Source organism: Macaca fascicularis, chromosome 6 (assembly GCF_037993035.2).
Source record: "Macaca fascicularis isolate 582-1 chromosome 6, T2T-MFA8v1.1".
NCBI lineage: Eukaryota > Metazoa > Chordata > Mammalia > Primates > Cercopithecidae > Macaca > Macaca fascicularis.
In genome coordinates, this window is record NC_088380.1 from 122393020 (window position 1) to 122406317 (window position 13298).

The 13298-nt window shown below is 40.3% G+C and overlaps 1 protein-coding gene across 4 annotated transcripts; it reads right to left on the reverse strand.

Annotated features, from left to right (window-relative positions):
* Positions 1 to 1075: 1075 nt before the first annotated feature.
* On the reverse strand, positions 1076 to 12883 carry CDO1 (cysteine dioxygenase type 1). 4 transcript variants are annotated; one of them, XR_012414021.1, is made up of 7 exons: positions 12454 to 12883; positions 9456 to 9533; positions 8024 to 8098; positions 7450 to 7604; positions 5967 to 6042; positions 2686 to 2855; positions 1076 to 1806 (listed from the first exon to the last, which is right to left on the reverse strand). XR_012414021.1 is itself a non-coding variant. In XM_005557550.5 (6 exons), exons 1-6 carry the CDS (start codon positions 12621 to 12623, stop codon positions 1777 to 1779), a joined length of 678 nt encoding a protein of 225 aa, XP_005557607.1. In that variant the 5' UTR covers positions 12624 to 12883; the 3' UTR covers positions 1076 to 1776. The 4 variants fall into 4 exon arrangements, 2 of the variants coding, with proteins under 2 accessions (XP_005557607.1, XP_045250051.1); XR_012414022.1 differs by lacking the exon at positions 8024 to 8098; XM_005557550.5 differs by lacking the exon at positions 5967 to 6042.
* Positions 12884 to 13298: the final 415 nt, after the last annotated feature.

Here is a 13298-nt window from a genome sequence, read left to right on the forward strand (position 1 = left end):
TGGAAAAGGGAAGTAAATGAGACATAGAAGAAGGACTAAATCCACCATTGCTGGCTTTGAAGATGGAGGAAGGATGTTCAAGTCAAGGAATACTGGACAGTCTTTAGGAGCTGAGGGAAAAAGAAACCCACAAAACAAGAAAACAGATACTGCCCAGCCTACAGAAAGGAGTGCAGCCCTTATAATACTGATTCTAGTGCTGTGCAACAGACTTCTGCAGGGCTATAGAATAATACATCTGCATTACTTTAACCCACTAAGTTTGTGATAATGTGCTACATACAGCAGCAGAAATACACCAATTCAATAAGGTTACTTTTCAGAATTGTTAGTAGGCTCAAACAACTTATAACAATACCTAATATATAGTAAGCATTCAGTAAGTGTTAATCTTTCTAAAGGATGAGAGGAAGCTAACATATAAATACTAATATGAGATATATAAACAATGTAACCAATGAGCTACACAGAAACTATTTTTAAAAGATTTTGCTAACTAAATTCCCAGAATTAATAAGCTCTAAGATTATGACAAATATTCCTAAAAAAGTTGCTTAGAGCAGGAAGAGCAAACTTGAATGCATATGCAGGCTTTGCAGGTAACAAATAATGGAAATAGGTGAGTTTGGGACGGCAGCAGATTGGAGGGCCAGCCCATTTAAGAGGCAAACCCTAGCCTAGCCAACTAATACCAATAAAAATGCAGTGCAGACCAAGTGTTCTAGATAATTCAAATTTTGAGCAGCTAGAATCCCTCAACTTCCACAAAAACTCCAGTTTTTACATGTTGAAAACCAATCCATATTTAAACACATACACGTATAGACACACAATTTTCAGGCAACACTGACCATGTCTGAGCCACACTACAGCCAGAGGCTCTCAGGTTGGTGTCTCTGACCAACTAGTGAAGATATTAATTAAGTCCAAAAAGGTAAGTTGTTTTTGAATGTTTTTTGGCTCTCTCATATTCTTACATCATAAAAGCATCTGTCACAGTGCTTTTGTACATCTAAATCTACGAAACTGATTTATGGGAAGTTTGTATCACGTTAATCAGAAAGACAACTTCAAATTGTGTTCAAATCCACTTTATTAAAATTATTTTGCAATTTTAGCCGTACAAAATCTTTGACTATGACCATGGGACACAGACGTGAGTTTATGTTTTGGTTTGTTGTGGTTTGGGGAGCATGTACTTTTCTAAATCCTCTGCACTTCCTTTCATTACCCAATGGCAGAGTGCTGTAAGTTCCTCTCTATTATTCATAGAAAAGAAATTCGTAAGGTAAGACTGAAAAAATAAAATCTACAGATTCACAAAATTATCTTCCAATATTAAGAACATACAAAGTATACTAAAGACATCTACGGTTAGTCCTCCAGGTTACAAAGCAAGCATTTGATGTTTGAGGTTTCTGTTTTTACTTCTTGCTAATTACAGTTCAGAGACCAAAGTATTTCCAAAAGCTATGAAAACCCTCACTGACGCTCATAGTATGGATTCAATGGAATCAGAGGATAGAACTAGGAGAGCACTTGAAAACTTGCCTTTAAAAATCACAAGACTTTCTTTTCCTTAGTGGGACTTTTCTTCTGCAGTAGCTGAGGGCACTACTTGCTTACTTAATGCTTATAATTAGCATCTGCCTTACAGTAGATCTAAGTATTGGCTTATTTAAGTACATTACTGGATAGCACATGGTAGGTAGCCTTTTTATCCAAGGCAAACATACAGCGAGGCTTAAAGTAAAACCTCAGAGGGTTTGGTGCTCCTTAATTGTTCTCCAGTGAGCCCGAAGTTGCCTGTAAAAAAGGGAAAAAAAGAAAGCTGTGTAAGAATCTTTACAAAAGATATTTTAGTTCGTTCTAAATAGTTCTGCTTTTGTAGCAGTGTATGAAAACTCAGCAAGGGCAAGGGAGCCTTGTTTTTCCTGCAATAAGAATATCTCTTAGGGTTTGGAATGTGGAAGACAAAGATGAAGTGGGGTGATAATGAGAAAATTCTGCCCTGGCTTCCCTCAGAGGCTGTACTTTCACTAAGACTCATAAGGATTGTTTTGGTCTCCATTTTCACACATTGTCTATTTCTGGATATTCTGATAATTAAATAAAGACTATTCCTCTAACTGACAAACTTATTTCAGAGGTAGAAGACTGCCCTGCTATATTAGTGTTGTTTGCCTTTTTATTTTTAGTAGGAAATGCTTATTTCTCAAGGAGGAACTTGTTAGTATAGTTTATTCTTATTTGTGGCATAAATGGCATAACAACTCTAAGAATAAGCAACCTTGGCAAACAAAACAGACAATTTTCTTTAGTTATATCATCAGAATAACCTTTACAAAGGTTGACTATGCAACTTATTCCTGTTGGCCCAGCAAATTAGACCTATGAATAGTAAGTTATGGCAGTAAGAGTTATATCAAATAATAGTTTTCACTCTTATTTCCCAAGTAAATGAAAACATTTTAAGCACACATTTTGAAGTTTCTCAAATAATCTTTGGATCTAACATAATAAGTTTCTAAAAATAAATTGAAGAGATAGTCTCTAAAGTTAAATAAAACAATCAAGATATATTGGGCCTTACCCATGAGTTAAGACTCATCTCATTCTTTGCATACATATAGTGTAATAGTGCCAACCTACAAAGCATTCAAACCTGGAAGAAATTATACTCACATATGGAGTTCTGATTCCAAATTTACTATGGAATGTCATGGTGACTTTGTTTTTATGTCCTGTTCTTTGATCAAAGGCATGGCACGTATCGAAAGGTGGACTGTACAAGTGAAGGCTCACGGCAGGTTCCGTATGGCTGATGTTCTCTACTCGATGTAAGCCAATGGAATCTAAACAATATCCAAGAGGGAAAAATAGATAAAGGAGCCTAGACAACAGCTGTAGGTAAAATTTCTGTGAGTCATCTGAGATCATGAATCAATTTTGATGCAAATGGAATAGATATTAGAATTGAACTTGTACTTAAAGATAGTAAGTAACATGTATGCATTAGCCTCTGCTCCTTCCTGAAAACCCTCTCCAATGGCAGTAAAAAAATAAAAAAGACATCAATATACAAAGACAAAATAGGAAAAGAGAAAACACTAACAAAAATTTGAAAGCTTGGAAAGTAAGATGGACAGCTTTACAGAGCAGAGAAAGCTAAATCCTTAGCCATCCATGGGGAAAGTCAAGAAATAACCTGATTTATATCTTGAAACTCCAAATAGCACAGGAATTGACAGCACCAGGTACTTACGGAAATGAGGGTAAAGATAGGGCTGTTCTTATAAGAACTGGTTTAAAGCCTGTTTAAGAAGTAGAGTCTCAATCCCTTTTACCAATTCTCTCTCTTCTTTCTTTTCAGCAGCAGACTAAGATCTAGTCTCTAGGTGTAAGAGATCAACTTGGGACTGATGGCAATCAGGTGAAAAACAGATGAATTAAACAAAAGCTTCCATACTGAATGGTAAAAATCCCTGCTTTAGTCATCACCTAGCTGCAAGAATGCTGCCAGACAAGATTTTTCTTTCCAGGCAGAAGATAGGAAGCAGCTTCTCAGAGAATCTGACTGGCTCAAGAAAAAAGCTTTAAAGATATTGTCGCTGGAAGTTCCTGAAGGAAAAGGCTCTGCCAGACTATCAAAAAGTGAAATCCAGTTGACAAGCTCCACTCACGTTCAGGGTTACCAATTAATTTTTTTGTTCTTGGTTTTTAAATATTAGCAAATCGCCAAGGTCACCAGACATTTGAGCAAGGCCTTTAGTATGAAAGACAGAGGTCAGAGCAAACAAAAAAGCAACCTGCAACAGAGACTACTCAGGGGAAGTGTTCAAAAGCCTATCATTAACTTTTTCCCAGAAATAAGAGAAAATACCATAAAAGGGACCATAATACAAAAAGAGGTTGAAGAAACAGAAACCAAAAAAGAGTTGGCAGGAAATGCTGAGGAAGACTCAAAGAACAAAAGGACAAAGACAGAAAATAGAAAAGAAAGAGAAAAAAAATGAGGAACCGTTCAAGAGGTTTAATATCTAAATAGGAGTTTCAGAAATAGAATTTTAAAATAAATTCAAAGAAATAACCTGTGAATGTTTTCCTGAGTTGAAGGACATGAACTCCCAGATTTAAAAACCCACTGAGTACCCAGCACAATGAATGAGTCATCAAACAAGACACATCACTATGAAATTTCAGAATACTGGGGATAGAGAGAAGGCACCAAAAGAGAAGGTCCCAAAAGTTTTTAGAAAGAAAAAAAAGGTTTCATAGAAAGATTCAATAATTAGAATGGCACCAGGTTTTTCTTTGTTTTGTTTTTGTTTTTTTGGGGAAAAAAAAAAAAAAAAAGACAGGTCTCATTCTGCTGTCCAGGATGAAGTAAAGCAGTGGGATCTTGGCTCACTGCAGCCTCCACCTCCCGGTCTCAAGTGATCCTCTCACTCAGCTTCCCAAGTAGCTGGGACATAGGCGCCTGCCACCAAGCCCTGCTAATTTTTGTGTTTTTGGTAGAGATGGGGTTTCAACATGTTGCCCAGGCTGTTCTTGAACTCCTGGGCTCAAGCAATTCTTCCATCTTAGCCTCCCAAAGTGCTGGGATTAGAAGTGTGAGTCACCACACCCAGCCAGCACTAGCCTTCTGATAAGAACACTAGAAACTAAAAGACAAAGGAATTACCCTCATGGTTATGAGGGAAGATGTTTACCAGGTGATAATCCATACCTAGCTAAATTATCAATCAAGTTGTAAGGGTTGAATACAGAGATTTTTAAATACATGGGGTCTTAAAAATTTACCTTCCATGAATCCTTTCTTGTGAAGCCATTGGAGCATATGCTCCACCAAAACAAGGGCATCAACCAAGAATGAAAAAAAATCATGAGATCAGGAAAGAGGGGATCCAGCCACAGGAAACAGCAAAGGGAAAGCTTGAGAGAATGTAAGCCTTACATTGTAAGGAATCTCAGGAACACAGCTCACCCTGGGCCTAGAGATCAACCAATCTGTGCTGAAGCAGTCAAGAGGCCCTGGGAGAGAGAGCTTCAAGAAGATTTAAACACACACACACACACACACACACACACACAAAAACAAAAAAACAAGATGAAATACTCAATTAAAAATGTTAATAAACTTACATAGTTACAAGAAAGTTTCAAGGATTAATCAAGTAATGAATTTAGTGTAACTAATGTAGGCAACCCATGTGGCTTTGTGCTTTCTTCATGATCTAGCTCCATGAGTGTGCATCATAAAGAACGAAGCATAGAACCAGAAGACTTAAGTTCTACTTCTAGCTAATTAGCGAAGCTATCTTTGAACAAGTCACACCTTCTAGGATCTTTCATTTTCCTTATTTCTGAAACTGGGGCCTAATTCTCAGATCTGCAAATTCTTTGATCCTGTAGCTTGTTGCGTTCATAATATACTGGCTTAAGCATAGTTTTGAACAACTGTTCACCACTGCAGGTTCATGCATTATCTAATGCATGCTGACAATCCTGCAAGCAAAGACCCTGCAAAAACAAGTTGCCCATCCTTTAGAGAAGCTCCTATTAATAATCCAGGCCTTATTATTATATTTTGATCTTTGCTTCTTTTTCCTTTATGGTCATGGTGTACCCTCTGTCACAGTAATACTGGACTTTTCTTGGGGATATTTATGAAGGACAGTTAGGTCCAGGCCCTGTCGACCTTTTGCCCATTACAATAGGCAACTAGGTCTCCTTGCCCCAATCCTCCCTTCTCCTCCACCCTATGTTGCATGCTGCTACCAAATCGATCAAGATATTCCCAATTACAACTCTGCTGACCAAACAAAGTCCTTACTTTTAGCTGGTCTTGCAGGCCCATACCCTGAGCTCACTTTACTCTCCTGCTAATCCACTGACCAAACCCATTCTTCTTTCTTTACTTCCCCCAATGCTGGAATAGTTTCCATTTTTCACAACGATTGTACCTTCACTTGTGCTCTTCCTTGTACTTGAAACATCCTTCCCCCTGATCACTATTCATCTCCACCCCTACTCCTGCATCTGTAAGAATCAGAGGTTGAAAATTTGTGGCTTTTAAGTTATTTGGGTAATTAGTCTACAGAATAATTAACATATCCCACCCAATACTTTACCGATTGGCAAAATTTCATATAAAATGCAGAATTTCCAACTTCTGTGGAGAAAGAAACCAGGCTGATTTCACTGGAGCTGGGTTGCCACTGCTGTCACCTTAGTATGAGGCTTGTATACTCCAGTTCATACCAGGCCTCACCACGGCTTTATCCCTGATGTATATCACTTCTTTATCTGTTTGGATTCTTTGGATTTTACATTGAAGACCCTTGAAAAAGCTTACGTATTCTTAAAGATCTGACCTCTTTTCACAAGCACTCTGACTCCAGCTGGAAGTAATTATTCTGAAAGATGTGTGGCTTTATTGTGAATATACAGACAACAGACATTGTTCTTGGAAATCTGGTGTGCCTTATAGATAGCAAGCCTCACATTATTTGGGTAAATGAATCAGAGCTTCCTGCCACATAGGAAACTAACATCCTTGTGTTATGTGAATGAGGGAAAACTTCCCATACCATCTGACCTTTGCAAGTGACTTGCATACAGGCCAAATATCAAGGCCAGTAAGATTTATGAAAAAAAAAAAAACTAGCTTTGCCAAAAAAAGTCCCCCAAAACTCTATAATACTTTATATAGGTGGGGTACATGCTGAATAAGAGCATAGGTTTTTGAATCAAATTGCTTAGATTCAAATTCTGGTTGCCACTTAGAAGCTGAGTGACCTTGGACAAATTATTTTATCTTCCTATGTACTGGCAACTTCATATGTAAATGGGAATAAAAAACTATCTGTCTCATATACATTTTAATGAGCTTTTTGGAAAGTTACTATTCCTTTTAGGAATATGAAAGTTAATCACTGCCTCTCTTGAAAAGTATTTGGCTATCCCATATCTCATTTAGAAAAGATAATGAAATCTTGGTAAGATATGTATAAATCACTAGCCAATAATGTGCTTTGTAAAATTTCCCTGGAGGATACTTTTTAGGTATGCTATACGTATTTTAGAAAAAGAGAGACTAGCTAGCATTCTTAATTAGTTACAGAACATTTTGTTCTATTCTCTAACACAAAGCTAATGTTTCCAACTTGATCTGTTTTGTTGAAAGACTCCACTGAAGTAAATTCATATTTTATTTTAACTGTCTTGTCTTGGCAAGTAAATGACTTTTCAGTGGATACTAATCTGCATGCATATGTTTTCAATAAGTGATTCCAACCCAGGTTTAATGTTTAAGTCATTTCCAAAGTATTTTAAATCATGACTCATGATCCAGGTTTTACTGCATAAAAAGTATAAGTAACCAATATTTCAGACAAAAGGTCATGGTTCTTCCCACTTGCCCTTAGAAAAAGAATAAGATGTTACCATTGATGTAGGCACACTGGTTTTCCCTCAAGACTCTTTCAGACTTCTTGACCATCTCATTGGATTTTTTGTCAGGCCAGGCAAATAATGTCTCCTTTAGATTTCCCTGTAGCATCTTCAGAAAGCAGTGGGAGTTGGTATGATCATGAATACTGCTACATGTACACAAAATGACAATCGAACTCAGTAGATGGTCTAGTGTCCAGACCTGCACTTAACAGTCTTCCCAGAACTGACACCTACATACCATCAATAAACCATCTCCCCAGCCAAAATCCATTTCAGCTGAATTTTAAAAATGTTATCAATTTACAGTTCAACAATGTTCAGGGTAAAGTAATAATATGTCATCTATATCAATTCATATAAAAAGTACAATTTTGATGCATACCCCTACTAAAGAACAGTTTTATTAACTTTGTTATACTACTTTGATAATAGAAACACAAAACCAGCAACATTTTATCTTCCCCCAAATACATATAACTCACTTAAACTGGGCTAGAATTTGATTATGAAAGTACATTAGAGAAATTTTAGAAAGGATTAAGACAATCATCCATAGTAATTGTACCACATTGAGAAGATCCACTTAACATTTAATGTTTTTTTCCCCAAGGCTTTTCTCTTTTCTCCTTCCTTTGGCGAGCTGTAAGGAGAGAAGGTATCTGTATGTGTATTACCATCCTAAAGTTATACTGTACATAAAATGTTAACACTGTGCCAATTTAGAGTGCTCTACCTGTGATTACCTTCCAACATTGGTGGGAGAAAGTTAATTGGATTTGAGGAAACAAAAGATTTATTTATGCAATCTTAGAGTAAATAGTATTTAAGTATATGAGGCAGTCGTGGTTACAGGGTTAATTAAAATATATGTATCTTTATACATTTTGGGTATTCATTTCATATACTGAATTTTATTAATCTATATATGTACCATAAAAAGAATTTGTTTCCTAAATCCACGGAGCCTAGTCCCACTCCGGACATAATGTGCTTTCAAAAATATTGAGAGAATGAATGGAAACACTTCATTCCATATGAGTAAATAAATGCACTCTACAGACCTACTTTCTAAACACTTATAAATTCATGTTTCCTTTCATAAAAATGGATCTAAATTATTGCTTTTACCATTCTCAAAAGACTGAGATAGTAATACTTAGTTGATAATAAGACTGTCAAACGTGAAACTAAAGACAAATTAAGGAGCTAAGTTTCAAGGAAACAGTATAAACTGCCTTTTCAGTAAAGAAACTAAATAATTAACTTGAAGTAGAAAGCAATTTTCTGAATTTGCAATGCTTTTCTAGCTTCTCCATCCTTTGGTCTTTGGTCCCACGATTGTTTACACACCTCAACCACCACAAATCTGAAGTGTAAACACAATTTCACATAAAATTTAACTCCATAGAAAACAGAGTATGGTTAACTTAAGGGGGTTACTTACCTCCTTTGATTTACTATTCATTTTGGGGGCTGCTTTTAATATGTGTGGTGTATGCGTGAATGCCCTGTGCTAACTCTCATGAGAATTTTTGTTGGGATTAGGGAACATTATGAACAAGTAATTAGAAAATGAGGGCTGGGTGTGGTGGCTCATACCTGTAATCCCAGCACTTTGGGATGTCGAGGTGGGTGGATCACCTGAAGTCAGGAGTTCGAGACCAGCCTAACCAGCATAGTGAAACCCCGTTTCTACTAAAAATACAAAATTAGCCAGGCAGGGTGGTGCATGCCTGTAATCCCAGCTACTCAGGAGGCTGAGGCAGGAGAATCACTTGAACCCGGGAGATGAGGTTGCAGTGAGCCAAGATTGTGCCATTGCACTCCAGCCTGGGCAACAAGAGCGAAACGCCGTCTCAAAAAACATAAATAAATAAATAAAAACAAAAAAAGAGATTTGTTAGTACTTGTAAGGCCTGTGGCTAGCCTGGTACTATACTTTTCATATGCTAGAACACATGCTGTAATAAATATCTGTGAATGAATAGTTATTTTACCTGCCATGTCCTTCACCCCAACAGAGAATCATCAGATTAAATTTTCCGTTTCCTTGATCCACAAGATTTCGGGTATACCTAAAAAAAAAAAAAAAAACCAATATATTCAGAAGTTTTAATTTGGTTGCTGAAACAAGCACTGGAAAAAGTGTGTCACCAAGTACCATTTATTCACAAATGTTAACATTTCCCCCTCTAAGCAATTTTGCATGCAGTTTTCTAATTAGAAATCCAACATAAATGAAAAATCCTTTTTCACAGTTAATTTTGAACTGCTGCATTTACAGAGGTAGCTGCTCAGTTTTAATTAATGGCACGGGAAAAATAACAGGAAAAAAACTGAAATTGCATGTTTCTCAATGTGACGGCCTCAAACTGCTGGAGTAAGTTTCTCATAGAAAAATATTTCCAAAGTGCATTACTGGTTCAGGCAAGAATGTTGTTATTGTATTTTTTTTTTTTCTTTTTCTGCCTGTAGCTAAATCAGGACTTGAGAAACAAGATTTCATTAAATAGAATTCTTAGTTTCACTAAAGCCTAGACACAAACCACATTCAAAGGCCCTTATAATGAAAAGTCTTCTGTGGGGGTTGATCTAAGTACCAGAACAAAGAAGACTACATTAGTGAAGTAAAGAACCCTCTAAACCTCTTACAATTAGGAGAAACCAGTAACTGGCAAACACATACACACAGACACACATACCACAACCAGCCACCACCACCAGCACCACCACCAACAAACTGCAAACCACAACCATAACGATAGCACCAGGAAAAAAGTAAAATCAATGTCAAAGTTTCCATTGGTCCAAGGTGTACTGTTGACAGCATCTAGTTAGCAAAGTTTCATAATTATGACATTCATTTAGGCTGTCACGTTAAAGAAAAGGGGTCTTTACTCCATTTTTGGGGAGTTTTTGTTCCCTTGGTCATCAGTTAACCCTTGTCTAGCATGCCCCTTCCATCCTGTCCCATTCCTCCCCACCCCCAGGTGCCCGAAGAGCACGATCCTATTAAGTGCTTTTTAGCCTCAGTTTTCTCTACTTTGTAGCTCTTTGTGACCTAACAAGAAGCTGTGCACAAAACCTTCAATTCACAGTAAACTGAGTTCCTGCAGAAGGAACTCACAAGTCTTAGGATAATCTTTCTTGCTTCTCTAAGGCTTCTTTCAAAGAATTCACAGCCTGGCCCACACTGGAGCATATTCTGTCTTGATTCTTCTGCACTGGCCCTCCCGAAGTCAGAGAACAGAATCCCTCACAGAGCTAGGCATCTATTTAACGCAAAAAATACTGTAGAATTGAATTCTCTCCCATCTCCTGTCTTCCCACAACTGCCTGCTCAGGACTACATCCATTATGTTAATGAGCTGTACTTCAGATATCTGTGAAAAGACCAATCAACCCGACTGGTTGCCCTTCAAAAGGTTTAGAGTTTGTCAATCAAGACTACTTCAAGGTTCTTGAAAATACACTTGTTCTAAAGATTAAAGATTAAAAATGGTTACAACCTGTCCTGGTTTAATAGTGGTTTAGAGTGTAGGCTCTGGAACAATAATGCTAACCCTGCTACTCGATAGAAGACCTCGTGCAAGTTATTCAACCTCTTCATTACCTACCATTCTTCATATGTGTCTGGTAACTGGAAGACTACCTGTCCGATAACAAATCTTCAATTACCTGGAGCAAATGCAAGAAAATTTAAAAGCTAGACTCTCTGATAGCTTTCACCGCTACAGAAGTGCTCTACCAGGAACTGAGCTGACAGGAGCCAAAGGAATTTCCTCAAGTCACTTGTATATGAAAAATGGGATCCTTAGTGGGCTTCACTTTTTCTATTTCAAATCCTAAAATACAGTTGAAACCGCCCATGCCAACAAAACTTTACCAAATATCCTACCTGTTAAACAGTGACTAAAAGAACCTGCTCCCAAGAAAAACAAACTTACTTCTTTCCTTATTTTCTTTCACTTACCCCTTTCTCCCAACCCTAAACCCAAAAAACCATAAAGACTGATGCGCTGGCTGCTCAGAAAAACTAGAACCTCTCACACTTCGGGGTGATTAAATTTTACCTCTGGCCCCGGAGGATTGGTAGACAGATTCAACTTAATCACCAAGCCAAGCAGGGGCTGCAAAAAAGTCAGCTTACCAGGGCACCTCACTCAAATACATCTGGGAAGTAGGAGTCTTTAATTTACATTGTAGATGCTCAGAACCAAGGATAAGAGAAATCAGAGCGTTTGGGGGGCTGAAAAAAAACGACGGTCGAATATTCAATTTGCGAAACCTGGCAGTGGTTTGAATAAACCCGCAGTCGGGGAAGTTGGTTTGGGAAAGGGAACAGCAGAAATTGCGTAGTGGCAGCTGACGGCCACAAGAAGCTATTTTACATGAGTAAAAATGCCTTCTATAAGGTGCCCGGTTGCAGGCGACAGAAGGCGCAGTGACGGAGAACTGACGTGGGTGACTTGTCTTCTTCATCATCACCCACTTCTCCCGACGGCTGATGTAGTGCTCTCCTGGGAGCACCCTCCGCTAGTACCGCCAGACAGTTCCTTAAGCTGCCAGGCGGGCCGGAACCTGAGTGCGGTCTCTCCGCATCTCCGCGCCGGGGGCTAACGATGGCTTGGGAGTGTGGGCACTGCTCCCGAGGCCAGGGGCAGGAGGACTGCTGGTTTGGAAGCAGAGGGGTTTGCGGGAGAGAAGAGAACAGAAAGTCTCGCAGACGCACTGTGACCTCCCTTCCCAGCGCCTGCCCGTAGTCCCCGGCTGGAGGCCAGCAAGGCCAGTATGATCCACCTTCCGCCTGCGCTGTGGCCGCGGAGCCCCAAGCGAGTCGTGCCAGCCCCGCGGCTCGCCAGCAAGGGGCGAGCGGCTGGCGCAGCGCGGCCCAAGCTTCCCGAGCCAGTCACATTGGGCTGCGTGCCCCACGTCCATTCCTCCTCAGACTGGGCGAGTGGGCGCCGCCTGGCCTTGAGGCTGCAGCGCGCTCACCTGTACTGGTCGAACTTGGCGTACATAGCCCACTCGGTGGGGTCGCTCTCGTAGGCTTCCATGATGGCCTGCACCTCCTCTACATTGACCTCATCGCCGGCGAAGAGCCGGTGCAGGATGCGGATCAGATCCGCCAGGGTCCGTGGCTTCAGCACCTCGGTCTGCTCCATCTCGTGCGGAGCCGGCTGCGTGCGCGTCTCACTGCTGGGCTGCGGTGAGAGTAGCTGAGCGAAACAAGGAGCTGGGGGCGAGGGAGCCTAACAGCCCGCTAGACCGCTAAGCAGACCCACGCACAAACCCAGCGTTCGAGTGCCAAAACGTAAGGATGTCGTCGCAAAGACAGCAAGAGACCCACCCTCCCGCCGCTGGCAGCGCAGTGGATCCGGGCTCGTTGGAGATGCGGCGCGCAATAAATCAGGTTCAGATCTGTGGGGTTCACCCTCCCGGGCCCCTTTTAAGCGCTTGGAGTCACTAGGAATGTACCAACGGCCCTTGGAGGGTGGACGAGGCGGAGAGCCACCCAAGAAAGAGGGCGGAGGCGGGGAGACTCTGCGGACACGGACCACGCGCATATGCCCTGCTTCCCCGGACTCCGCGCCTTCCCAAGAGCCCCGTTGTCTCCAGCGTCCCAGGGCTCGCGTGGGCTCAGCGCAATCTCTCCCCTACTTTTGCGGCGCGTTTTAGCCGTCCGGCCTAACGCATCTCCCCGCTCCACCTCCGCCGCTGTGGTTCGCGACGCTGGGACGTAGACAAAAAGGGTCGGCGGAGATGGCTGCGGGGGCGGACGCTGAGTAAAGAAGGAAAAGAAAAGGGAAGGAGAGGGACATTTCTTCAAACGGAGAATT

Bases quoted from the DNA above. Each gene is read 5' to 3' on its own strand.
- CDO1 (XM_005557550.5), bottom strand. From the start codon at position 12,623: ATGGAGCAGACCGAGGTGCTGAAGCCACGGACCCTGGCGGATCTGATC. The intron at 9,534-12,453 runs GTGAGCGCGCTG...TTTTTTTTTTAG, and splicing joins GCCAAGTTCGACCAGTACAG to GTATACCCGAAATCTTGTGG. The intron at 7,605-8,023 runs GTACAATTACTA...GTGTACATGTAG, and splicing joins AAGTGGATCTTCTCAATGTG to CAGTATTCATGATCATACCA.